Source organism: Macrobrachium nipponense, chromosome 25 (genome assembly GCF_015104395.2).
Source record: "Macrobrachium nipponense isolate FS-2020 chromosome 25, ASM1510439v2, whole genome shotgun sequence".
Classification (NCBI taxonomy): Eukaryota; Metazoa; Arthropoda; class Malacostraca; order Decapoda; family Palaemonidae; genus Macrobrachium; species Macrobrachium nipponense.
Genome location: NC_087214.1, coordinates 36,113,388 through 36,141,384, shown reverse-complemented (window position 1 = coordinate 36,141,384; position 27,997 = coordinate 36,113,388). Strand labels below are relative to the sequence as shown.

The following is a 27,997-nucleotide window of genomic DNA, read 5'->3' as shown; positions in this document are numbered from 1 at the left end:
CCACAAGTACAGTTACGGGCACACTACTACACTATTTATGAGGTGCAAAGCTTTATTCCCTTAATTGCTTACTTTACTCATTATTCAATTGAACTTTGTTACTTCAAAATGTTTATTTTAATTCGTCAAAATGAGGAAAATTAACTCTGGTCCCGTCAAGTGACCCGACGTCTGGGCGTCGCCGCCGAAGAAGAGGAGGAATGTAAACAAGGAATATGGCGCGCCGGACCATCCTGTAACCATCGTTGCCGGTTTAATGCCAAAAACGTCACATATCGCGGTGAATTTTGAGTGTGAATAGTGGGAGACAGTTTGGTGGGCCAGTTTGAATAGTGTTTTATGGTTTAGCGTCGAAGTTTCCGGTGTTTTAATAGACTAAAGAGTGACGTTTGTAGAGTGACGTGCCGGACGGGACGAACCCATACTCGCAAATGAATGACAGAATCTAGTATACCTAGTCTTCTTTTTTTGTTTTATAGGTTTTTGGGGCCTAATTTAAATGGGAATTGATTTATTATGGACAGAAAAGCTCCATGGGAAGTGATGTTTAGTGCCGTAAATCGAAAAAGATGGTAGATGGGCCAGTTATAAACGTACCTAAATAGGTATGAACACTTTGCAAAGACAGTCAGTCCTATTCCGGTTTGTTAGTTTTACTGTTTTTCGAAAATGATTTATTTATGTTCGTGATATTTACCATCTTTATGTTTTTTACATTCATTCCCCAATGTTGCTAGTACTAAACAGCGCTCATTTTGGTTTTTAACCTACTACAGGGTAAAATACTGAATGGTCACCTGTGGCCTCTACCATAGCGTGACCACCTTCCCAAAAGTCTGAAATGTTTAATTTGTGACTTGGGAGTGAAAAACTTAGGAAATTTTGGCCTTGATTTGTGACGTGAGAGAAAAATCGATTAATCTAAGTCATTGAGACATGGAATTTACCTTATGCTGATTTTTTTACATTCCTCTCTTGAGGGGCTGCTGTAAACAGTTTTCCATGGAGCTTTTCTTAGAATTATAAAGAAAATTGCCACATTTTATTTTTGGCTAAAGCTGCAGAAGGAATACCAACGTTAGGCCACCAATTTCTATATGCTACACTTTACTGAAAAGCAAATCAAAGACATTTTGACAGGGTTGCTTCCAAACCTAACCTATGCTAGGGTGCTATGCTCTGACCTGACTCTGGGAGGGAGGACTTTGCACAACCTTTGTGAGTGGAATGACATGAGTAGAAGTCTTCTAAATCATTACCTTGTACTATTGGGGTGGGAGCTAGGTTATGCCAGTGAGCCCGTAGTCTGTCTACTTCATTGCAGGGCGTCAAACTGCATGCAGTGTATTCATATCACACTGTGGTTTTCAGATATGCTAATTGTGAATTTGAATAAATTTTTTAGGGGTGGTTAAGCTATTATTCAGTAGAAAAAAGAAGATAAACAGTAATAAGATTTTCCTATCATGCCGTAGGATGTAGGGAATTTGTGTAGATGGAAAAATGCCAAAGCCGAAAGTGAAGGAGGATGCCATTGCGAAGCCTAAGCCGTTAAAGTTTGACAGTGGGGACTCTGTGGCCAGTTGGAAACACTTTCAAGGGGCAGTGGAAGTCCTATGAGGAAGCCAGTGGTTTGGATGAACGCTCCTCAACTGAGAGATTAGTGACTTTCTTGAGGGTGGTGGGCAAGGATGCCATCAACATCTACAACAGTTTCTCCTGGAGCGAAGAGAGAGATGCCAGGAATATCGAAAAGGTGATTGAGAAATTCGAGACACTCTGCCTCTCAGACAGGAGCAGCCGCTTCCATCGCTACCTCTTCCACAAGAGGGAACAGGAAACCGCAGAGAAGGTTGACGATTACGTGGCCGACGTCAGGAATCTCGCCGAATCCTGTGGTTTTGGAGATCTAAAAGAGACACTGATTTGTGACAAGATAATCTTTGGCTTGAAAGAGCAGTACTTGAAAGAGGAGTTGCTGAAGTCAGAGGAAGTGGAAAGCAATAAAGTTGTTGAACTTATCAAGGTCAAACAAGAAGAACAGAAGAAGAGGGAGCAGGCGGTGCTGAAGGCAAAAGAATCAAGTAAGCAAGTCGTCATTTCATTTTTGTGCGAAAACCAATGTTAACCGAAACTCTGCTATTAATGGCGCTTATGGTGCCAGGGTTTGGTTAATGGCGTGATAATGGCACCTCTATTAAGTTTATTAAGGTGCCATAACTCTATTATTGGCACCTTAATGCGCCAATAACCGAAACTTGTCCCGATAAGGCACCATAAATCATAGATTTTAAGGCGCTAGATAAATGCATATAACCGGATCGCAATTAACCGAGTCCGCCAATAACCGGGGACTGCCTGTATAGTCTTTCACAGCACTGACATGTCATCATTTTTATCACTTGAATTTATTGTATCACTTTTTTTCTAACATCATGGGTTATGCAGACAATGCCCTACTTATGAACAAGTTACGTTCCAGCCAGCTGTTTGAATGTCGAATTGTTCGTAAGTAGGTTACTGTACTCTTATTGCCTGTTTAAGTACAGTAGTATGACATAAAATCAGTACAGTACTTGGGTATTGGTGATCTGGTTTTTGTGCTTATCTAGTGACAAAAATCCAGTGATTTTCGCCGCTGGTATCCAACCACAAATTGGTGGGTATTGGGCAGTAATACGAATCCTTAAACAGAAGCGCCTAACATCCTGTTATCAGTGCCAAAAATGTCCAACTTTTTGTTTTGGCAATTTACGGTTATCATTATGCCATTGGAATGGAGTGCATGCTCTGTTGACTTTATTTTATTTGTTCCGACACGGCATACAAACCTTCGGTCCTTTTACAATAGGAAGGTACTAGCGGCAGCTGGATAGGTCGTAAGCTTTCGAACAAGGGGTTCGGGTAGTTAACTGCTGTCCGACAGGCGCGCGCGCGCGACTGGTAGGTAAACAAATCACTTTTGCTTTCGGCCTCCGCTGGCGTGTGGACGTGTATCATCGCTCTCTGCCCGCTTCATCGTCGTTTGCTTTCGCATGATTGTGTTTTTCTTTTCTATGTATCTAGTGAAACTGAATTGTAAGTACAATCATTTCATTGAATTCAATTGTGAATTAAAGGATCTTGGTTCACAACGCCTCCGATTACCCGAGTGCCGGGACTGAAGGGCGTAATTGCGGGAATTCATTTTCCCAGAATGATCCTCGTATTGTGTATGCTCGGTGCCGAGGGCGGGGAGCGCTCGCTCCGAGCGTATGTTGGGTTGGAAATGTGTAGATGAAAATCGTAAGTAAGTGCTCTTTTCATTTATAATTTTTTGACCTGTATGCCCGTTGCCGAACGAATGCGCTCGGCACGGAAACTTATTCAGTATGAAAGTGGAATCGCAAGTACAGTATTCTTTTTCATTTTCATATATTTATTTTATTGTAGCAATACTCATTTTGGATCAGTTTCCGAGCTTGCCCGGAGATTGATCCTTCCCCACCCCCTTTTTAATTTGAATGAAGTGAAATCGCAAGTGCAGTTCTTTTTCATTTTCATTTTTTTATTGAGATTGCATTGTTGACTGGATCAATGTTCCGCTATTCACGGGAATTGATCCTTCCCCTTTTTATTTGTATGAAGTGAAATCGCAAGCGCAGTAGTCTTTTCATTTTCATATATTTGTTGATTGCATCATTTCATTATGGATCAAGGTTTCCAGAAACCTTGATCCATAAAGGTAAGGAATGAAATAAACCTTTCACCCTTGCGCTCGGTACCGAGGGGCGCAAATGCGCTCGATCCGAGCCCTTATTCATTGTGAAGTGAATCGTTTTGCAAGATGCATTTTCATTTTGTTCTTATTATTGATTGCATCAATTTTATTTGGTTCAAGTTCCGCTCAGTCAGGGAATTGATCCTTATGCCTTGTATTCGTGCCGATGGCACGATTGCTCTAGGGCTCTTATTTTGTTGTTGGGTACATGGGGACTGTGCGGGGGTGGGGAACGAGACCCCCCCCGCTCAGTTCCCACAGATGACTCTTCCCCTTGGGGGGGGGGAGGGGTTATCGGCGTTCTTCTCCTCGCCCGATCCGTCGAGCGCGGGGAGGGCGCTTGGTGCCCGATGTACAATTGTATTAGGGGTCTTTCCACTCGTTCGGGAGGATCAAACCCCCGCACGAGGGGATTTCCCCCCCATTAATCGCTACTACTATTATTTCCGCAGGTGCTACTGCCACGAGGGTGGACCTTGGTGAGGTATGGGCGTCCTTCCCAATTGCAGAGCGTTGCTTGGTGTCCAGGGGCTGCGGTTCTATGTCTGGGCCTACTGCGGTCACCCATGGAGTGGTGACCACGCAACCAGGTGACGACGTCCCATCCTCACCTGGTGTACTCGCCTCACGTGGTAACAGTCTTGCCATACAGCCGCTGTGAAGTGCCGTCGCCGTACCGAGAGGGGGGCGTGCCGCCGCCGCTCGTGGTTGCCGCGCTGCAGCGACCACACTTCCGCTGCCCTAGCAACTCGCCCCTGGACCTGCCGCCGGTACCAGGATGTTGCTGGCTGCTGCTCCACTTCCTGTGTTTCCGGTGCTGCCTGCCGTACCTGCCGATTCTGGGCTGACTGTCCATGCAGTTGCTGCGCTGGCTGGCCCTGCCGTTGCTGCGCTGGCTGTTCCTGCCGTTGCTGCGCTGGCTGTCCCTACCGATGATGTGCTGGCCGTGCCTGCTGTTCCTGGATGCCCATACCTGCTGATGTCGTCCCTGTTCGTGGTGGTACTACCCCAGACTTTGGTCTGTCTGTACAGGTGCGTCCGGGCCTGTGGCTTCGGCTACAGCAGCCCCGGCTCCCGCCCTGGATAGCAGATCTTACGTCTGTCCTGAGGAAGCTGACGAAGAAGAGGAGGAAGGTCGTGGTCGTCGTCTTCATCTTCTCATCGTCGTCGGCCGCCGCCTCTTCCCCTTCGACTTCTAAGGCTTTACAGCCGAGGAAGAAGAAGGTCGCCTCCTCCCTCCTCCGAAGAAGTCTCCCTCGGGAGCTTCTTCGGGACCCCGTTCTCACCCGGTGGGGACGGGGGGAAGGGGGTTCCATTCCGCTGGTCCGTCCTGATCATTCCGGTAGGGAGCGGGGTCCCGTCTCTTCCATTCCGCAAGGAAGAAGACTACGGGGACCAAGAGGTGGGGTACCGGCTAACACCGGTACTTCCTCGCCTGGTGTCAGTGGTTCTGCCACTGCATCAGGGGTCCGTCTCGGCCTCTCGTTCGCGGGTGTTTGGTACCGAGTGTACGGTCCGCCTACCAGCGACCGTGCAGCCAGGAACCAGACCTCTGAGTCCGCTCAGCGTCAGGTTCACGGCACGGGGCGGAAGACTGGTGACAGCCGCTCATGCGACTTCCCACCAGACCAGCTCTCACTCTCGCGGTGAAACAGCTGGCTACCCGGGGACGTGACGGTCCACGACCGACCACGGGCTGAGCTGGGAAGAGGGCCTCCCGTTCGCCGGTGCCAGCCACGGCTGGAACCAGCGACGTGACGTGCCGTGAGGACAAGCGACCACCGGTCTCACTGCGACAGTGGAGCCTGGCCAGGTCGCCTGACCGTCGCTCTCACAGAGAGCGATCGGGAACGGCAACCAGCACCAGCTCTTCTGACACTCGAGATCGGGGGCCCGCTGTGCTCAGTCCAGCCGTTCTCCACAGCGAGACGGTTCGACCAGGCCTGCAGCTCGATCGTCACCGCGGGTTGACGATCGCCTGCAGCCCTCCAAGCCTGCTGGTTCTGCCAGCGAGCGACGAGGGCAGCGTCAGGTCTGCCTCCCTTTCCCGTAAACCTTCAAAACCTCCTCGGTTACAAACCGGGGAGGAGCGAGGTATTGAGGGGAGTGATCGTGAGGGGTGCGCCCCTCATGATCCCACCACGACGCCCTACGTGCCAGGCACGGTTCTTGGACCGACCAGGACGTATGCGAAGTGGATGGGGAAGACGAGAGGGCTGTCGCTGTTCCCCCTTCTTAGGAGGAAGGTTCTCGGAATGCTCTTGTTCGAAGGGCTTAACGTCCCACTCTGCAAGATGCTGTGACTTCCGAGATCCAGAGGAACTTTGCCGAGGTTACGGCGCTGATTCGTCAGCACAATGACCTCGGGGAAGGTCGTCCGCTCCCACCAGCAGAGCCAGCCACGTCTCGGCTCGAGTCGTTTTGGGGACCGAGAGGGAACCCAAATCGACGGTGGGTCGGCCGCGATCGGAGCTTGCCGACTGTGTTGAACCAGGTAGTCTCTCGTCTCCGGACAAGAAGGCTCTCTCAGTTCTGGACGGTCGAACAAGCTACTTCACCTCCTCTACTGCGACAGAGGCGTTTATACGTGTCTTCGGACACCGTATTTAAATACCCCTTCGGTCCTCCTGAGGTTTCGACCTCGACGAGGACTGGAATGAGTCGGAGCGGTATCGGCTCTCTACTGTCAGGTGTCGATCAACCCCACCCAGACGACGTTCACAGTGGCGGCAGACACTTACCTACAGTATGAGTTCGTAACCCTCCTCGGGAAAACGTTTTCTCCTGATCGATAGTGTTTTCCCAGGCTCTGAGAGGCCATCGCCGTAAGGCGATGGCTGCTCCTTTTCCTCTCCAACTGCTAGATCTCGATTTCTACGGAATCGAGAGGACCACCAGCCGATATCATCTGACGAATTCGGTGGGGGGTTTCGCAGAGTGCTTAGAATTCTACGGAATTTCTAGCGCACTCAGAGTGTTCGAGTTTTTACGATCTCCAAACACTCAGGCGAGACCACGGTCCAAAGTGAGCGAGAATCCCCGATAATTGTTACACGATAATCGGGAACCTCGTTATGCTCGAATTCCTGTAATTTCTAGCATTTGGAAGAGACTGCTGCTGAAACTGAAAGAGAGTATCTCACAGTAGGCCGCTTAACCTGGAATAGAGAAGAACGGACGGGAACTTCCAGTTTGGCTTGAACTATCGTCTTCGGTATTCTGTTCACCATTGAAGCTTTCCTTGGGAAAGACTTCTCCTTCTCTCTTATCTGACTAGAGAACGAAGGCGGTCGATCTCCAATCCTTATTCTCATTCCTCGAGGGGAAAAGAATTTAGGATGGAGGTCGTGGTACAGAACCTACAAATATACTACGTATATTACCCTCGCGACATGATTCTTTAACAGTTGAATTGTCCGTGGGGTAGGCGCATACCGTAGTTAACTCTACGGTTTGTGACCGAGACGAATTGTGATCTAATTGAACTGCAACTCGGGGTTGCCTGCAACCTCCCAGCAGTTATCAGTTTCGATTTTAGATACTTGGTATTGTCATGACAACACCAAATCAGCTTTTGTATTTACCGAAATCCGTTTCGGTTAATATTGCTTCGAGCGTATTCTTATGCTCGATGGTTCTAGCCGAACGCATTCCTTCGTGGAATAATGGATTACCTGGCAACAACTCAGGATGACGAGTCACCGAGAGCTACTGCCGTATTGAACTGCCTGATAGCGCTCAGTATCAGCTAGGTCTCGGAGATGCACGGTCGGTTACGTCTCTCTCTCCCCTGGTTGGATTGACTACCGAACCGTATCTCTGCCCAACAATCATGGACTTAGGTCTTGATTGATTAACGGGGATTCTCGCAATAATGAAGGACATCTACTGCTGTGACGCTCGATTTCATCGCCTTCGACATTGCGAGAATTTTCAACAGAGATATCTCTTGGACTCTTTCATCTTTCTGTTTACCGCACGGTAACAGAAGTCTGTACTAGTCAACCGCTGCATCGCACTGCGATAATGCGAATGATTTTTGCAGACATCTGAGTTGTCTTCAAAATATCTCGTATTCGTAGGTGTGCAATTTCATTGCTCGCCCCGAATTAACAGATATGTCAGAAGACATCGCCTACTCTCCGACCTGACAGCTCTACTTCCAAATGTTCAGCCCATGAGAAGCAGTTCTTCAGGCAGTAGTTCCCTGTCTTCATTACTGGAAGCGCTCCGCTTTTATTGCAACTACGATCCTCACCGAGACAGCAATCAATAGCGTTAGCGTTCTCAGTCTTTGTAGCACAGGCTTTCAGAATCTTGAGATCCTTCTCTCGGTTCAGCTGTGAAGACGTAGGTTGCATTTTCTGTACACCTTCGTCTTCAACGTCACAGTGTTGTTTCTCCTTACCCGAGAATCAACTATACTATGAGATATCTTGCCATCAAGGACCTCGGTCTCTAGAAGGCAATTGACTTTCGCCTGTTGGGCACATGCCTTAAGAGAGTCATCACCTTGCCTTCTGGCATCGGTGACGAACAAATTATTTGTTTAGTCTCTTGGCATAACCCTTTTAAGGCGAAGGTCACGTGACTTGCTCGGGTGCTTGGACAACTTGCCTCCTACCGAACGCAGGCAGTAGGCAGCTGTCAGAGCGCCCAAGTCTGTTACGAACTTCGCTGTGGACTTAGTTCGGTTGTTCCATAACAATCTTTTCTTCGTCCTAACGGCTTGTCACAGTACCCATACCATCGACACCCAACATTGAGTGTCGGTGTCCTATCCACTACCGAGAACAACAACTTCGCTGCAGACGGATAGACCAGTATGGGTACAGGACATCACCGAAGTCGAGAAGAGGGATAGGTCATACGACAATTCCCTTCTTTCCTCTGAGGTAATTGCATGACTTTGCCTGCGAAGTCAAGCATCCAGGGGATGGGGATTCGTGACGCTCGATTTCGTACCGAATTCGTCGTAGCGAAGACTCTGAACCCTTCGGTTCCTGACGATCGGTTAGAGTCCTTCACAGTCCCCTCCCTAATGGACTTCACCGCCTTCGATGCGAAGGAGATACTGCTTTGTCCGGTGAAAGCACGACCGCGCTTTCTGAAGAAACTCGACATCCCAGGCGGAGTGTTGAAGACTCTTCGTCAGCACCAAGATGACCTAGAAGTACATCCCTCGAGTTACCCCCCCCCCACAAGAACTTCTCCGTGGCGCAGGCTGAAGGCAGGGGTCTGGTACAACCAGACCACTGGCACCGTCCTTCTACCTTTTGGATATTGCCCACAGGTCCTTGGATCGTTTTCCTTAGGACCCGTGGTGGCTGCTCAACGCTTGTGTAGCTAACCCAGACCCTAGCAGGTGGCTGAACAGCATCGAGTCCTGGTTGTGACTGTATGAATAGATAGTGAATGAGAAAGTGACTGGCTTCTCTTTCTATCTTTTTTCTACCCCTCTACCTGTGGGGTAGAGGGATACGGTCATTACCCGCTGGATAAGGACGAGATGCCGGTGAGCTATATGACAGAGCCCCATCCTATCCCTTTCACTAGGGATAGGAGCAGAATATCCACCACTTCCTTCTACAAGGGGGGGAAGTGGATGCCTACAAGAGTCAAACCCATGACTTTATATTTGCTCCTGTACAGGAACAAGTTCTTGCATTGCTGGTACGAAGAGATGCGCATGCCCCTCTCTTAAGTACTCGGTCCAAGAGGTCTGACCATTGATCCTGCGGTGCACACCCCGATCAATCGGACAGAGGCTTGGATCCCTCCCTCGCTCTTACGACCAGGGAGGCTTCCAAGGTTGGGCGAACACCAGTCTGTTCACAAAAGACTCAGATTCCACCCACCAAGAGTGAGTCTTCCTATTGTAAAAGGACCGAAGGTTTGTATCCGTGTCGGAACAAATGACAATTTGTCCAAAATTGCATTTTTCCTAACTATACAAACCTGAGGTCCTTTTACACATAGCCCCACCTCATGCCACCCCTCACTCTGCAGTTTTTGCTTGGGCCAAAAGCAAAAGTGATTTGTTTACCTACCAGCGCGCGCAGCGCAGCCTGTCGGACAAGCAGTTAACTACCGAACCCCTTGTTCGAAAGCTTACGACCTATCCAGCTGCCGCTAGTACCTTCCTATTGTAAAACGGACCTCAGGTTTGTATAGTTAGGAAAAATGCAATTTTGGACAAATTGTCATTTTGTAATTTTTTTTTTTTTAATATAAGTTATCCTATTTGACTGGGTGGTTTTTATGTGGGTTTCCAGGTTGCATCCTGCCCCCTTAGGAGTCCATCACTTTTGTTTGTTTGTTTGTTTTTTTCTATCAGTCATTCAATTCAACTGGGTGGTTTTTATAGTGTGGGGTTCTGGGTTGTATCCTGCCTCCTTAGGAGTCCAATACTTTTCTCACTATGTGCGCTGTTTCTAGTAGCACACTCAGTGTCATAGACTTTTTGTTAGCATTGGCCAGTCCAGAATGCAAATTTCGAAGAATTCCATTTCATTCTGGCTGCATGAAATGATTAAGCAAACATACTCCTCACCTTACATTTCTGTCACAGAGTTTAAGCAGATTAGTTCAGATGGCATCAGAGGAATGAGTGCCTCTCTGGCATTCAAGAAGAACTTGTCTGTTCATAGAATTTTGAATGCTGGTTCCTGGCTTCGGCAGACCACGCTCACTTCCTTTTCCTGAAGGACATTGCCCACAGGTCCTTGGACACTTTTTCCCTTGGGTCCGTTGGTGGCTGGTCAACAAGTTGTGTAGCTCGTTGAGTGCCCCTAGCAGGATAGTTTGTATCTTACCTAAGATGATTATATGGAAGAGAGAATGAGGGTTTGTTGGTCTCCTCCTTTCTCTTTTTTCCTTTCTACTTCCTACGGGCAGGTTGAAGACTATAAGATACGTCATAAGCTGGAACTGGTATGATGATACAGGTGAGTGTGTTAGCCATACTGGTTGCGGTTCTTTGGTTTGTTTCTATACAATAAGCAAGTCTGCTTCTCAGTAGCACTTACTCCTCTCTCTGACAAGGGGAGGGAAGAGTGGTAACAAACCCCTGTGGCCTGCATGGTGTGTTGCTTGAGCAGACAGAGTTCTCTTTGCCTTGCACGAATGCATTGAATCTGGACATGTCTCATTGTATTTAATCCCAGCAGGTTGAGTTTTTAGGTACTCGCTTATCTGTTCTCTCATAAGCTCAGACCCCCTTTTTAGAACTCTATCCTCCAGGAAGGGTGGCCAGGTGGGCTGAACCCTCAACGGGTTCAGGGTGCTTGTAGCTCCCTCCAAGTACATATAAGTCTATCCTATTGTTAAGACCGAAGGTTTGTTAGCTATGAAAAATACAAATTGATTAAAAAATTGTCATATTTAGGTTATGACGTCAAATAGATGTCTGTTCACTTCAGTATATCCCCCTTCCAGAAAATCAAAGAAAAGGAACGTGGATAATGGCTGACGACCACGAGATGATCGAGCTCGAGGACGACATGAATGGAGAGGAGGAAGAGGCCGATTATGAGGAGGACCGGGAAAATGGCGCTGAGAAAGGGGATGAGGATGCGTTGATCTTGAAGGCTGATAGCGACATCGAAGAGGTGCAGGAAGACGAAACGGCAGAGGAAGGAGGATCCGTGCCGGGGGAGAAGCCAGACGAAAAGCAGACCAAAGAGACGCCGCAGCAGACCAAGAGAGATACAGAATTCACCTCGGAAGATTTCAAGATAGAGCTCAGGGGTCTTCCTCGATATTTCGCAATGGGTGTAAGTGGGTCCCTTCTATTATATATATATACATACACATAAATACACAACACATATAAATATATATAAGCTAGTTTTGTTCATGAATTTTTTGAGTGTATTGAAAACCCTTGATTTCTGACTGCTTGATTTTCACATTTATTTTGTGTCTTTCTATATTGGGTCACTTTCCGGTCAGACCTTCCTCCCCTTCCTCTGTCTAGTGCATCCTGGCTTCTTATTAGACCTTTCTCCCGCTTGTCATCTGTTATTTTATCCTTCCATCTGAGCTTTGGCCTTCCTTTTCTTCTCCTTTCCTCCACCTCCATTCTTATTACCCTTTTTCACACATGAAAAATTGTTATTTCAAAATGTGAGGGATTGCGTACTAAAGAGAATTACTACTGTAGAAGAATACAGATACCACCAAACTTACCAACAGGTTATACTCCATATGGCTATTTGTATGTTGGATTGTTCATAAGTTCGTTACTGTACTACTCATGGATCCTATTTAAGTACAGCATGATATCAAATCAGTACAGTATTGTACATTTTTTCATCCTAAAACATAATACACTGTGCATACAGTATTATATGTACAGATTAGGAACACCAAACAAAATCTGAACCTACTGATGCTAAAGGGGAGAGCTCTGAGCACAATTCTCTGTTGCCATCCCGTTTGTTAGTACCTCTGAATATTTGGAAGTTGAACGTTGGTAAGTAGGGTGGTATCTGTAGGAAGTGTAGCAGAATGTCTGAATGTTGTTGGAGCCATTTGTGTATTCCCCAAACATCTCTCAGATTGATTTCTCTTTCCAGCAACTGAAGAAACTGCTGAATGAGACGCTGCAGTTGAAGGCTCACAAGATCAAGCCGGCCGGCAACAACAGAGATTGGGCCTACGTCACTTTCCGCGACGAGAAATCGCGGACCAAAGCGTTGGCTGTTTTGGACGAGTATCAGTGGAAGAAATGCACTTTCACCTGTTCGGTAAGTTTCAAGGTCTTGTGGAGTACATCGCGCTCGCAAGTTGGTTTTTTTGTGTAGTGTAGCTGGGTCATTCATCAACTGGATCCCTGTAGGGTTGAGTTGCTTTGTTGCTTTGCAGCGTCCCATTGGCTTCTAGTCAAACCCCTTTCATTCATTGTACTCTACGTCCATTCATATTCCATGTTACCATCCACACTTTGATAACATTTGGTTCTTAGTGCATCTGCAAGGTTTTCCTCCTGTTACACCCTTCAAACCATTATACTCTGTTGTTTGGCATTGACTAACCTCGTAGGTCCCAGTACTAATCCTTGGAATCCTTTGGCCTGAATTTTACATTCCATTCCATTCCATTCAACAACTGGAGTAGATAGTATATACAGGCAGTCCCTTGTTATCAGAGGACTGGGTCAATAGCAATCTGGTTTTATGGCGCTGGTCCTAGCCCCATAAAACATGCGATTTATGGCGCCATAATTGGCCAAGTTTTGGTTATCGGCGCCCTAAGGTGCCGATAGTATAGTTGTGGCACCGTAACATACCTTAAGAGAGCCACCATGACCACTTGGCACCATAAGCGCCACACCGATAAATGGGGACTGCCTGTACATAGAGATAATCCTATCAGAAGTCTTTGACTAAAATGGTATTCATCAGTTACATTTCATTTCAACTAGATCTACTGAACAGCAGAAGCACCAATATGCAGTCAATGTTCTTCCCTGTAGAACTTCTCGGTTCCAGAGGTCCTTTATTCCTCGCACCGCTGGACTGTGAAACAGTCTCCCTACTGAGGAATCTGTGCAATTTGAACTTCGAAAGTTCAAGCGAAGCTGCTATTCTGCTTGCATCTTAATTCATTTTTACTATCATTTATTTTTTTTATCTTTATTAAGGGGGACCTCTTCCCTCTGTATTTCCCCTTTAACTCCTCTTACATCTTCCTAATGAATACCATATTCTTTGGAAGCTTGAATTTCAAGTCAGTGGCCCCTGTGGTGGACTTGTTCCATATGGAAAGGGTCCATCTTCTGAATTGATAATAATAATAACAATAATAAGAGGCTAGAAATTGTTTAATATCCGTTGGGTGCGGCTGTTATTTACCAGAAGGCCAGATCCCAGAATAATTTGGAAAGGTACTCCAGTGAAATGTTGATTTGTATTGGTCAATTATTCTCTCGTCAATTATTCTCTCGTTTTATTTTGCCCCCAGATTGCAAAAGCCGTGGAGGACCCGGTTCTGGCCAAACGTGCGGCAGACTCCAAACTCCTCGACGGAGATGATCCGGAGTCCAGCATCCCCATCAATGAACGGATAGTCAAGAGTGTGACGCCATATGCTCTCCGCACTTACGAAGATCAGGTGACTATGGCTTCTTTTTTAAATCTCTGGTTGAAAGCCCTTATGGACTTAAACAAACACTATACAGACACCAGCCTACTTATGAACATTCAACTTTAGAACTTCGGAGATACTTCTAACAAACAAGTTCGCAAATGAAAATTGTGTTCAGAGCGCTTCCCTTTGCCACTCGTAAATTCAGATTTTGCTTTTGCGAATTTATTCTGTACCTACAGTTCTGTATGTACAGTAACTGTGCTTTAAGATGAAAAAATGTACAGTACTGTGCATATTGATTTGATTTGTAAGTGTACTTTAATAGGCATGAAGAGTACAGTAACAGCCTACAAACAATGCAGCATACAAATGGCCGTCCTGGACGTAACTCGGTCGCAAGTAGGATGGTGTCTGTACTTGATCATTGTTTTCAGTTAACTCAATTTTCATTTCTTGTTTTCTCTGTTGAAGGGTAGTGCTGTCAGTGCACTTTACATGATGCACAATAGCCATTACTTAAGGGTCTTTGCAACGTCCCTTCGTTCCCCAGCTGCAACCTTTCTCATCTCTTTAACTGTAACTCTGTTCATATTCTCTTTCTTCCATCTGACTTCCCACCCTCTCTAGCAATTATATCAAAAAGCAACTGCAAAACATTTTTCTTCCTGTTACACATTTCAAACCTTTTTTTCCCTCAATTTCACTTTGTCATGAATGACCTTATTGGTCCCAGCACTTGGCCTTTGGCCTAAATCCTGTACAGGCAGTCCCCGGTTATCGGCAGGGTCCTGATAAGCAAAAACCGCCATTAACCGAAACTTGGTGAGTCATGGCTTATGGCGCTGATATTCGATGAATGGCATTGGGTATGTTATGGCGCCATAACTCTATTATTGGCGCTGATGACAAGAACTCGGGGACTGCTTGTATTCTGTTCTATTTCATCATTGTTCTCAACTGTTAACTTAATTGTCACATTTCTGCCTTGCCTTGCAGCTGAAGGATAAGTACAAAGCAGGTCTCACCGCACTGAGGAAGCTCGGGAACGAAATGGCGAAGACCAACCCCGAGCTGAGGCAGTGGGTGAAGTTCCACAAGCTCCGGCGAAAGGGCCAGGTGTGCGAGGTGGAGGAGATTGTCCCATCGCCCCAAGTTGACGGTTATCGCAACAAGTGTGAATTCACAATAGGTGAGTTGAGTCTTTGAATAGCCAAAGCTGCGGTGAATTCTCATTTTGTAGATGACCTCTGGGAGTGAGTGCAGTGTAAGGGATCAGGGGTACTGTAGACTTAGTCGGCATATCAAGTGGGAATTGACCTAATTTGGCAAGGGGGCTTTGCCCCTCCTGGACACCCCTAGTAATTCATGACCCTTTCTCTCCATTCTACCTAGAATCTGGAACATTTTTATTTTTTTTTTTTTTTTTTATCTTAGTTTTTGTAGGTAAGTGTTTTTTTTTTTTTTTTTTTTTTTTTTCCCATCCAATTTGTCCATTTTTGAAGACCATACTTATAGTTACTACAGATTTATGATGTTATTTAAGACACACTTGCCTTATAGATTAGAGGAATGATTAAAGTAAGTACATTTTTTGCTATCTGTTTTAATATGATTTTTCTGTTTGATGCTGAGCACATGTTGTACCATACGTACTTTTCAGGAGCTGCTGCCAATCATAGTTTTCATACCTCTGAATTGGATACATGTATGATACAAGTTTCAGTTGAACATGGCTAACACTGAACATGTATATGTCTTGTATCATTCTGTCTCATACATACTTCAAAGGAGCTGTTGAATAATTGACCCCAGTACATCTTGGTTTCAATATATGATTGAAAAATAATAGTAAAACTTGTTTATAATTGAAAATTGCAGTGTTCTAATGTGAAATATTGAAATTCTAATGGTATAGATGTAGTTATGTACCCAAAACACTCATAATCTCAAGTGGGTGATGGTTGAGATACCATTAGTTTTCTTGAGTTTTATTTTTCGCACAATTAGATTTCTCTTTCCAGTGTAAAATTTCATTGTTATCCAAGTTCTAAGCATAAAGTGAACAAAGTTATCCATGTATTGTAGTTCAGGAAGCAATAGAATGGTTACCTATTTTTTCAGGCTTAAAAAAAAAAAATCCCCAAAAACCAAGCTTGAAAACAAGCTGGTTTTTTTGTGTGGGTTGCAACCTTAATGCTATCTAACTCCTGCATTCCATCAATTACTTACCAAGAGCAACTTGACTCGTCCTAAAGTTATTAATTTAGGCACAGGAGAACTGATTGAAGTTCTCCATTTTCAGGACATGACTGTAGCAGTGGGGATATAGTTATTCTGATGCCATTTACATTCTCTTTTACGTCAAGTGTTTTGCAAGCTCTTTGCCGGTTTAAATGAATTAATATTTATTGCATAGGAAAATATTTGCAAGGAAATCATCTTGAAAGAGTTTGAATCAAGTGGAGGGCCCCTTTCCTTAGTTTTGCACCCAAAAATTAATGTTCCAAATACTTTGGCTTCATGTTAGGTATTAAAAAGGATTTGTTACATAAGTTCTTAGTTCCAGGGGTGCTTCAATAATGACACAATCGTTTCCACCAACCAATCGTTCCAAGGGGTCCTTTAATCCTCACACAATCGTTAGGGGTCTTTTAATCCTGACATTGTTGCCAGGTGTCCTTTAATCCTGACACAATTGCCAGGGGTCCTTTTAATCCTGGGGCCACAATTGTTCCAGGGGGTCCTTTAATCCTGACACAATTGTTCCAGGGGTTCCTTTATCCGGGGACACAATTGTTTCCAGGGGTTTCCGTTAATCATGACACAATCGTAGGGGTCCTTTAATCCTGACACAATTGTCAGGGTCCTTTAAAATCCTGACACAATTGTTCCAGGGGTCCTTTAATCCTGACACAATCGTTCCAGGGGGTCCCTTTTAATCCTCACACAATCTTGTTAGGGTCCTTTAATCCTGACATGTGCCAGGGGTCCTTTAATCCTGACACAATTGTTCCAGGGGTCCTTTAATCCTGACACAATTGTTCCAGGGGTCCTTTAATGCTCACACAATCGTTCTAGGTGTCCTTTAATCTTCACACAATCATTCCAGGGTCCTTTAATGCTCACACAATTGGACTGTGGAACAGCCTCCCAGAGATGTCATGCAATTAAAACTTCCCAAGTTCCAACCCTGATACTCTTCTCCTTGCATTTGAATACATTTCTATCTATTTATTTATTAATTCTTTTCTCTTTTAATAATTGCTCTCTCTTCTTTATGTATTTCCATTTGCCTCCTCTTACTTCTTAATGAACACCATATTGTGTGGAAGCTCGAATTTCAAGTCATTGGCCCCTGGGGTCTTGTTCCATATGAATAGGTTCATCTTCTGGTTACTAATAATAATAATATGGTAAGAGACCCTCTTTTAAACAGGTTTTATTGAATGTTATTGCTGCTTCAGCAGCATTAATTTTGTAGAGTTTTTTCTCTATTGTTTCTTCCAGCGGTGTTTTCGTTACTGTTAAGGCAGGTGAGTAATAATGCACCTATATTAGTCTTTATACTATACCACCTCTAGTACTGTATAATGACTAATATAGGTGCATTACTCACCTGCCTTAACAGTTACGAAAAAGTCACTAAGTATAAGAAAAATGGAGAAAAAACCTCTACAAAATTAATGCCATTGAAGCAGTAATAATATTCAGTAAAATAATAATAATAATAAACTGATTAAACCAATTGCAGTAGTGAGTATTTGAAGTTAAATTAATCTTCTGAATTTTTCCTTTCAAGGTATCAACCCAGAAGATGGACTGCCCACCGTTGGTTTCAGAGTTTCCAGCTACAAGTCTGGGAGTTTGGCTGTCGGGCCAGTTGCTCATCTAGTCCACATTCCTAAGGCTATGAAAGATGTTACAAAGGTATTTTGGTAGTTGTGACCGATAAAATTGCTTTATATCATTTTGGAAAGTTACTCGTAATAGATTTCACTGGCCGGTACAGTTAGGAGCGTGTTGGTCTTGTATTCTCGGGGCCAGAGTTTGCTCCCTGTCAAGGGGTGAATAGTGAGACTGTCTACTGAATGGTTACTGCCCTGAGTGACGTCATGGTCAGGAGGTGGGGTTACCCGACTGACGTTTGCCTGAGAGGCAGTAGCTTTCAGGAGGACTGAAACTGCTAACTTTTAGCTTGTTGAATAACTGGTACTAAATCTAAAGTCAGCTATAACCATAGTTCAAAACAGTGCTCTTAAATCTGACATAATTTTAGAAAATTAGACTCATGAATGATGATCCTATTGACATTTGCTTTTTGAAGAATGGATAAATCTAAAGTTAGTTATATCTGTAGTTCGAATCAGTGCTCTGGTGGATTTCTCTATGGGACATATACTCCATTATTCACAGAAAATACGCCTATTCACACTATTTGTCTATGAGAAATTTTCAGTGGGTTTTTCTTGAGTTTTAACTAACAAAATAGAAAGTTTTAAGCATTTCTATAGGGGTTCTAGCTATTTGGGGGGTGGGGGGGAGGGACCGGGGTCTGGTACCCATCCCTAACAAATACAGGGAACACTACTGACATTTGCTTGTTGAATAATGTGTCAATCCAAAGTGAGATACAGTGGACCCCTGTATTCGTGTTCTCGGGATTCACGGACTCACACATTCATGGTTTTTTTCTATGAGAAATATCCACAAATTCCTGTATTTTTTTAAATCAATTTCGTCATAAAATGCACTTTTTAAAACTATTAAAAAAACCAAGTATGAAAATTTTTAGTGGGTTTTTCTTGAGTTTTAACTAACAAAATAGGCTGTTTTTAGTGTTTTTCTAGGGGTTCCAAACATTCGTGGGTTCTAACTATTCACAGGAGGCGGGGGGGTGTCTGGTACGCATCCCCTGTGAATACGGGGGGGACCACTGTACATCCGCAGTTTGAATCGGTGATCGGAAATCGGCGCCCTGCCAAGAATGGAAACCCGCCGATAACCGGGGATTGCTTGTACCACTTTTGTGGAGTAGTTACACTGACCACATTTTTGTCGAAGTCGAGATGTCTTGCAGAGCGGATTTCTATCATAGCTCGTCTTACTTCCCAGTGAATGCCGTATTCTTTGGAAGCTTGAATTTCAAGTCAGTGGCCTCTTTAGTGGTCTTGTTCCATATGAATAGATTTCATATTCTGAATTCCACAAGCACCTAATGAATAATCCATATGACCCTGCTCCTGAATGCTCAGAATGTAAAGTGATGATAGCAGTCAAATATTTATTGTTGGTTGTTCAAAGTATAACCAGTAGTGAACATTAATTTTTGGAAATAAACCGATCAGTGAAATTTTGTCAGGAACTTCGTTTCAAATTGACCTGATTCATAAAAGTCTCACAATAACATGAGTCACTGAAATGGTGAAGAAATCAACAGTGGTGTAAATGTAAATAGTATAGTTTATTCGTTCTACAGATGTATATAATACACAGTACATCCTCGACTTATGGCGGGAGATCCGTTCCAACCGTGCCATAAGTTGATTTCTGCCATTAACAGCACTGTAACTTGAGTTATGGCACTGTAGCTTGACGCAACATCAAGTGACAGCACTGTAAAACGCCATGCATCAAGTTACAGTGCTGTTAAATTCCGTTAACATACTGAAATGTGCCATAAGATCAAATTGCCCAAAGTCGGTGGCGACAAAACAGTTGTTTTAATGTTTTTCCACTTTGTAGGTATTTCAGGAGTTTGTTCGCAGTTCAGACCACAAGCCTTTCGACCCTCTGACGCACGAGGGCGTGTGGCGACAACTCACCGTGAGAACTTCACTGCACGACGACATCCTCATCGCCGTTGTGGTAGGTGTGGGTGGATTTTCCAAAACCATACAGGAAGACAAAGCATGGTGCATTTTCTAAACCCTGTCGATTAGGAGAAGACTTGATCAAATGTTAAAGTGGAATAGAATGGTATAGATGTTATTTATTTAAATCAAAGTTCTAGGCCTTCCAGCTGTCCTGTTCTCTTTCGTCAATATCTCATCTACATCTGGAACTTCCATCATTTCCCTCTTGGTATTATCTCTCTCTCTCTCTCTCTCTCTCTCTCTCTCTCTCTCTCTCTCTCTCTCTCTCTCTCTCTGGTAAGATTAGATTTTGTGCAATGTGATTGATACCTCTTATTTCTTTTATAACCATGTCTCCTTGTACCAGTATGTCTTTGAGGGGCTCTCTCTCTCTCTCTCTCTCTCTCTCTCTCTCTCTCTGCTCTCTCTCTCTCTCTCTCTCTCGCTCTCTCTCTCTCAATCTCTCTCTCCTCTCTCAATTTTTTTTTTCAATTGTAGATTCATCCACAAGAGTTTTCAGAAGAAGAAATTGGAGACATTAAGCAAGACATCATTGACTACTTCAAAGACGGAGCCGGTGCGACAGCCAACGTCACCTCAATCTTCTTCCAGGCATATGGACAGAAGTACGTGATCAAATAAGCAAGTTTCTCCTGAATATAAAAATACTTGAGAGTTATTCTGTGACTCAACAACATCTTGTAAAAATGAAAGAAAGGCTGCTTTGTTTGTTTTGAGAAATGCGAGGCTTAACTTTTGCATCACAGTAAAGATTTACTTTCTTCCATCTTACTTTTCTCAGCCCTCACCTCATAGATCCCAGCGCTTTCCCTTTTGCCCAAGTTTCGTTTTCCATTCCTAAGTAAAGAATCTTTATACAGAGCTGAATGTATGTAGTCTTTGGATATCATCAGTCATATGAGAGTTATGTTTATTACTCCAGTAATATTGTAGAAAATATTTGTGTCTATTTAACCAGACAGATATGTTGTTATCATAGGTTCTAGCTATGCAGATCAGTCGAATGATCTGCAAGCCTTCAAAGATATTTTTGTTCCAATCGTACGCTAGGTGTTGTTTGCAGCTGGCAATTTGGATAAACCTGTCCTAGTAGCAACCTTCATTGGAGGCTGATAGTAACTTACCTACCTCTTCTCTTCCCAATGATGTCTTGCAATTAGAACTTCAGAAGTTCTAGTAAAGATGCAATGAATGCATTGCGAATGGTTTGCTTTGAAATGTTCCAGTTTAGAGGTGAAATTGTAGTACCCTCAAATTATGTTTTTATACATTCAACTTCCCTGCCAGATATATACTTAGCTATAGACTCCGTCGTCTCCGACAGAATTTCAAATTTCGCGGCACACGCTACAGGTAGGTCAGGTGATCTACTGCCCTGCCCTGGGTGGCAGGACTAGGAACCATCCCCGTTTTCTAATCAGAATTCTTCTGTCGCCCGGACCATCAACATTGTTGTTGGTTCCTCTCGATTGGTTTTTCTTTTTTGCACGGCAATGATCTTCTTGACCGCTTTTGGTGACGTATCTGGATTGTTGGATTGGCATACGCTTTTGTGGACTGTTTTGTGGACTTGATTTTGGATTTTTCTTTAAATATGTCTGACTCTGGTATGGTTGTGAGACGTTGTGAATGTAGGCTGTAAGGTGAGGTTGCCGAAAGCTTCGGTAGACCCTCACACGGTATGCAAGAGGTGCAGGGAGTATGAATGTTCTTTTACTAATACTTGTAAGGAATGTGAGAACTTGAGTGAGAACGAATGGAAGAATCTAACTAATTATTTAAAAAAGTTAGAAAGAGAAAGAGTGAGGAAGGCTTCTCATAGAAGTTTAAGTAGTTCTAGATCTGAACTAATTCCAAGCTTGGGATCTTCCCCAAGGGTAAGTATTGCTACTTCTCCTTCCATTGCAGCCCCTTCTCCTATTGCAGAACCTGTAGATCCAGCGAAAGAACTTGCAGATCTAAAAAGCAGCCTTCAAGTGATGGAAAACAAAATGGCTGCCATACAAGGTAGCTAGTGAATTGTCAGTGGACAGTGATATGAGTGTCCCCAGTGTAGTGGAGGGGGCATCTGGTCGGCTCAGCAACGCTCCTAGGCCTAGGACCTCTTCCAAGCTCACATGCCCAGAGGAGAAGGAATGTCGAAAGCCGAAAGGAGGTTTGTGAGAATCCCCACCGATCAGGTGTCCCTTCGGCGGTTTCTGTGACACCCCAGACTGCCAAGGACCGCTATTGTAAAAGCGTCCTACGTGAGTGTTTCTCGTCGTCGGGTATCTTCAATCACCGAGACGTGATTGGAGAGATTCCGATCGATCTCGGCCTCTCAAGAGGAGTTGGAGGGCGCCGACTATTGACTCGAGCCCTGAAAACTTCCCTGAGGAGTCTCCATCGGGAGTTAAGAAGGCAAGAAGAGCCATTCTTTCAACCAGAGTGAGAAGGAGGCAGGAGGTGGAGGCCATGGACTCCTCCCCTCCTCCTTCCCCTCCTCCCGAAGAGGGTAAAGAGGAGGCTACTAAGAGGTTCATGATGGCGATGCAGGAACAGATTTCGTCGTTTGTAGGAGTCCTGTCAAAGAGCCTCCTAGAAGGAAAGACACTTCCCTTCCTATTAGAGATCCTCCAGACGTATGGAGGTATCTACCTCCAGGATCGATACTCCTACTCGAGGTGAGGTTTCCAGGTACGAACCTGGATGAAACAATCAGACGTCTGGCACCGGCCAGGAGTGAGGAGTCACCCAGGAGGCAGGAGCCAAGAGCCAGGAGTGAGGAGTCAACCAGGAGGCAGGAGCCAGAGCCAAGAGTGTGGAGGCATCCAGGCAAGAGGCAGGAGCAAAGCCGGAGGCAAGGAGGCAAGAGGCCAAGGAGCCAGAGGCACAAGGCCAGAGGCAGGAGGCCAGGAGGTTCAGAGGCAGGAGCCAGGAGTCCGAGTCAGGACGGCAGGAGTCCGGAGTCAGGAGGCAGGAGTCAGGAGTCAGGAGGCAGGAGTCAGGAGCCAGGAGGCAGGAGTCAGGAGGCAAGAGTCAAGAGCCAGGAGTCAAGAGTCGGGGACTCGTTCCTGGAGGTTATGACTCTTCGCCAAATAGGAGCTCCTCTCCTTCAGAGCATAGGAGGTCTTGGAAGGACTCTCCCTCCAAACGTGAACTTTCTCCTTCGTCTGATCGAGGGTTAGACGATTTGTCTGACGACGAACCTCCTGCTAATGAGGGACTTTCTAGTTACAAAGTCTTGGCCTCATTACTACTACAAGAGTTGGAGATTCCTCTTAGTCCTGCGGCTCCTCCTTCTCCTCGTTCGCTCTTTTTCGAGCTCAGCTACGGCTAAATCGTCGGCCTTTTTGAAAATGAAGCCTGCGATATCAATGAAGAAGGCACTCCATTCTTTAGATTCTTGGATGGACAAGAAGAAGGAGTTAGGAAAGACGGTATTCTGCATGCCTCCTTCCAGATTGCACGGGAAGAGAGGTATTTGGTATGGGACAGGAGAGACTATGGGTCTTTCTCTACCCGCCTCTGCAGATGCCGACTTTTCCAGTTTAGTGGAGGCCTCTAGACGTCACTCCTTAGGATCGGTCAGAGCGACGTGGAGCACTTCAGAGTTGAACCACTTTCTAAAGGGACTTTTTGTCACTTTAGAGGTGTTCAATTTTCTGGATTGGTCACTCGGAGTTCTGGCCAACAAATCTAAGGATCCGGAGTTTCTGAAGAACCCAGAAATTCTCCATAGCGTCCTGTCCTGCATGGACAAGGCAGTACAGGACGGTTCGGGTGAAGTGGCTTCCCTTTTTGGTGCTGGTCTCCTGAAAAAGAGATCAGTGTATGGTTCCCTTTTATCGAAAGGGGTTTCTCCGAGCCAGAGGACTGCCTTACTGTTCGCCCCTCTATCTGATCATCTGTTTCCTTCTCAGTTAGTGAAGGATATATCTCGCTCGCTAACTGAGAAGGCGACACAAGACCTACTTACGCAAACGTCCAAGAAAGGACGACCGGTAGTGTCGACGGTTAAGAAGGAATCTCGTCCTACTCAGCAGCCCTTTCGTGGAGGTGCAGCGGCTCGTCCCCCTGCCAGAAAGAAGAGCTCTGAAAAGAGAGGAAGGTCTTCATTTAGGCCCTTCAAGAAATCAAAATGACTTGTTGCTCCTCCAAGCACCAGTGGGCGCCAGACTCCTGAACTTTGCAGGAGTATGGGCACAAAGGGGAGCCGACCTTTGGTCAGTGTCGGTCCTGAAGAAGGGATATGTAATCCCCTTCGACGACAGCCCGCCCCTAACATCTACGCCTCGGGAACTGTCAGCGAGGTACAGAGACCCGTTAATGCGAAAGACTCTCCTTCAAATGGTGGAGCAAATGTGGGAAAAAGAGGCCATCGAACTTGTGCAGGATCCACACTCCCCGGATTTTACAATCGCCTTTTTCTAGTACCAAAGGCATCGGGGGGGTGGAGGCCAGTTCTGGACGTAAGCGCTCTGAATCGCTTCGTACAGAAAAAGAAGTTTCGTATGGAAACGTCCGCCTCTGTAATGTCGGCGCTTCGTCCAGGAGATTGGATGGTCTCTCTGGCGACCCTGCAAGACGCCTATTTCCACGTTCCCATTCACCATCGGTCAAAGAAATATCTTCGCTTTGTGATAGGAGACAAGATCTTTCAATTCAGGGCTCTGTGCTTCGGTCTGTCTACAGCCCCACGAGTATTCACCAACCCGATGGCGAATGTAGCAAGATGGCTTCACCTAGAGGGGATAAACATCTCCCTCTACTTGGACGACCTGGCTGATCAGGGCCAAGTCGAAGAGTCAGTGCTTGGAGGACTTGGAAGTAACAAGGAACATGATAGATTCGCAGGGTTGCTCGCAGGGTTGTCCCTCGAGAAGTCACAACTGATTCCCCGCACCAGAACTTGGTCTTATCTGGGGATTCAGATGGATTTCTCGGGGTTTTCGGGTTATATCGTTCGCGAGAAAGAATGCTCGAGGTTTGTCGAGAATCTCGAGCTTCTTAGAGAGAAAGAACAGCGCAGCGAGGGATTACCTGAGCCTTTTAGGGACCCTGTCCTCATTGGAAAAGTTCTTCTCGCTAGGGAGACTTCACCTTCGCCCTCTTCAGTTTTTCCTCAAAGAAGTGTGGAGTTGGAAGACGGGTCAACTCTCGGACATCTTCCAACTTCCACAAGAAGTAAAAGATCATCTGAGGTGGTGGATCCCTCAGCTTCAAAAGAACGAAGGCTTATCGCTTGCTCTGCAGAACCCAAGACCAAGTGTTGTTTACCGATGCTTCGGAGTCGGGATGGGGAGCGACGCTGGGAGCAAGGGAGGTGTCAGGCACCTGGACAAAGGAACAGGTGTCCTGGCACATCAATTGCAAGGAACTTGTGGCCATACACCTAGCCTTAAAGTTCTTCGAAGAGATAGTCAGAGACGGGGTGATACAGATAAACTCGGACAACACCACGGCTCTGGCTTACATACGCAAGCAAGGAGGCACGCACTCTTTCTCCCTCTATCAGTTGACAAGACACCTGTTAACCTGGACGGAAGAAAGAGGCATAACTCTCCTCACAAGGTTTGTTCAAGGGATCAAGAATGTGAGAGCGGACAGACTGAGCAGGAGAAACCAGGTCCTTCCCACAGAATGGACTCTCACGAAGAAGTGTGTCGAAGTCTTTGGTCCCTGTGGGGGAGACCTCACATAGACCTGTTTGCGACGTTCCTCTCCAAAAGAATAGAGACCTTTTGCTCTCTAGTAGAAGATCCGAGAGCCTTCGCAATAGACGCGTTTCTCATGGATTGGTCGGGTTGTGGACGCTTACGCCTTTCCCCCGTTCAAAATCCTGGGGGAAGTGCTCAGGAAGTTCGTAGCTTCGAAGAGCACGAAGTTGATACTCATAGCCCCATTTTGGCCAGCCCAGGAATGGTTCACGGAGGTACTGGAGTGGATAGTGGACTTCCCCAGACGTTCCAAACAGACACGATCTACTCAGACAACCCCACTTCGAGAGGTTTCATCACAACCTCCCAGGTCTCGCTCTGACTGCCTTTCGACTATCGAAAGACTTGTCAGAGCGAGAGGCTTTCTCACGAGGCTGCGGGCTCTATCGCTAGAGCCCGCAGAGCTTCGACGAGAAGAGTATACCAGTCGAAGTGGGAAGTCTTTAGGAGGTGGTGTAAGGGTCAGAAGCTGTCCTCCTCCAGTACCTCTATAGTGAATATTGCCGATTTCCTCCTCTTTCTGAGAAAGGAATCACACCTATCTGTCTCGACAATAAAAGGATACCGAAGCATGCTGTCTTCAGTTTTCAGGAATCGAGGCCTGGACATTGCTAACGACAAAGATCTACACGATCTAATTAGATCTTTTGAGACTTCGAAAGCAGCTACTCCTAGAACACCTAGTTGGAATCTAGACGTGGGTCCTGAAATTCCTTTCATCGACAAATTCGAACCTTTACATCTGGCGTCCTTCCGCGACGTCACTAGGAAATGCTTGTTCCTGGTGGCTCTCGCTACAGCCAAGAGGACGAGCGAATTACACGCTCTGGATTCCACGGTGGGGTTCAAAGGAGATGCTGCCATCTGTTCTTTCCAGACAATGTTTCTGGCAAAGAACGAAAACCCATCAAAACCTTGGCCCAGAAGTTTTGAGGTAAAAGGCCTATCTAACCTGGTAGGCAGAGAGATAGAGAGATCTCTCTGTCCAGTGAGAGCTCTTAAATACTATATTTAGAGAGAAGAGACAGATGGGAGCTTGTCAACAAGGTCTTTGGTGTGCAGTGAAGAACCCCAAACGACTCATGTCCAAGAACGCCTTGGCTTTCTTTGTGAGAAGCGTTATTACGGACGCTCACAAGAACTGCTCGGAGGAATCCTTCGGTCTTCTAAAGGTCAAGACGCATGAAGTAAGAGCAGTAGCAACGTCTTTGGCGTTCCAAAAGAATATGTCTCTGAAGAATATCATTGAGACTACATATTGGAGGTGCAATTCAGTGTTTGCATCTCATTATCTGAAGGACGTGAGAGTGACCTATGAGAAGTGCTTCTCGCTAGGTCCTTTTGTATCAGCAGATACAGTTACTGGGTCTTGGAGCAAAGACTGATCCTTAATTTTGTGTTTTTATCGTACATAAAACCCTCTGTCAGATATGTGCTTGGTTTTCTAGTAGCAAGCTCACTACTGTCGCACGGGAGCAGAGTGTCATTGCTGGTAGGGGATCAAGGGTATGTATGACTAGTAGGGGAGTACAAAAATTTTTTTTTTGTATATTTTGTAATGAAAGTGTAATTATGTTTCGAGTTTTTTGGTTGTTTGTGAGGAGTTCGGGGATAACTCCTTACAATCTTAGAACTAACATGGATGTTAGGATCAGGTGATCGGGATCGGTTTTGTGCTCCTTGAACAAGGTGTATTGTCCATGTTAGTGGGAATAGCACCCAATGACAAAGGCCTTTAGGCTCTGCCGAGTAAGTGGATAAGACCCCATTGGCAGACCCACAAGAACTCTTAGCCATAGATCATTATCTCGCTGAGGCTCTTGAGGCTAAGCAGACTCCAAGGCAGTAGCCGCGAAGTCTTCAGCCTAATAAGGTAGGAACCAAGGTTTATAAATACCTACAACATATGTTGTTTACCTGTCTATTTCAGTAGTTAGCTGTCTCTACCCACCACCAATGGGTGCTAATCAGCTAAGTATATATCTGGCAGGGAAGTTGAATGTATAAAAATGATATTGTCATGTTACAATAAAGTTTTTATACATACTTACCTGACAGATATAGACGATTTAATAGCCCACCCAGCCTCCCCGCAGGAGACAGGTGGAAGAGAAGAATTCTGATTAGAAAACGGGGATGGTTCCTAGTCCTGCCACCCAGGGCAGGGCGGTAGATCACCTGACCTACCTGTAGCGTGTGCCGCGAAATTTGAAATTCTGTCGGAGACGACGGAGTCTATAGCTAAGTATATATCTGTCAGGTAAGTATGTATAAAACTTTATTGTAACATGACAATATCATGTTTCTTGATTGAAATTGGTGTGGGGGATGATATTCATTGAACAAAAAGCTGATTTGGTGAGGTCCCACAGGTGTTATATCCTACTTGTCAAGCTAGGCCCTTGATAAAATGTTTAAAAGTTAAAAATTCAATGCCTCATTATTTTACATATGAAATATACTTGTTACTTGTCCTGAAAGATTTTGTCTTGAGTCATCAATGTTGGTAGGTGTTCTCCAAACATACGTAAGGGCTTTTTCTCTTTTGGGAATTTATGATTAACGAGAACAAT

At 45.3% G+C, this 27,997-nt stretch overlaps 1 protein-coding gene across 9 annotated transcripts in view; it reads left to right on the top strand.

Annotated features, from left to right (window-relative positions):
• LOC135199366 (tRNA (uracil-5-)-methyltransferase homolog A-like) overlaps nt 1-27,997 on the top strand; it is a 99,041-nt gene that overhangs the window by 32,232 nt on the left and 38,812 nt on the right. For 2 of the 9 annotated variants that reach the window (XR_010311057.1, XR_010311056.1), the window contains exons 1-9: nt 204-315; nt 1,406-2,084; nt 11,198-11,535; nt 12,340-12,510; nt 13,727-13,876; nt 14,849-15,041; nt 17,652-17,779; nt 19,595-19,717; nt 20,203-20,330. Coding sequence is in view for 7 of the 9 variants with exons in the window: in XM_064227343.1 (XP_064083413.1) it covers nt 11,224-11,535; nt 12,340-12,510; nt 13,727-13,876; nt 14,849-15,041; nt 17,652-17,779; nt 19,595-19,717; nt 20,203-20,330 (1,205 nt within the window). In the remaining 2 variants the exon portion in view is untranslated. Of the gene's footprint in view, nt 1-155; nt 316-1,405; nt 2,085-11,197; nt 11,536-12,339; nt 12,511-13,726; nt 13,877-14,848; nt 15,042-17,651; nt 17,780-19,594; nt 19,718-20,202; nt 20,331-27,997 lie in introns of those variants that run through there. The other 7 variants (XM_064227342.1, XM_064227340.1, XM_064227338.1 and 4 more) reach the window with 7 other exon arrangements.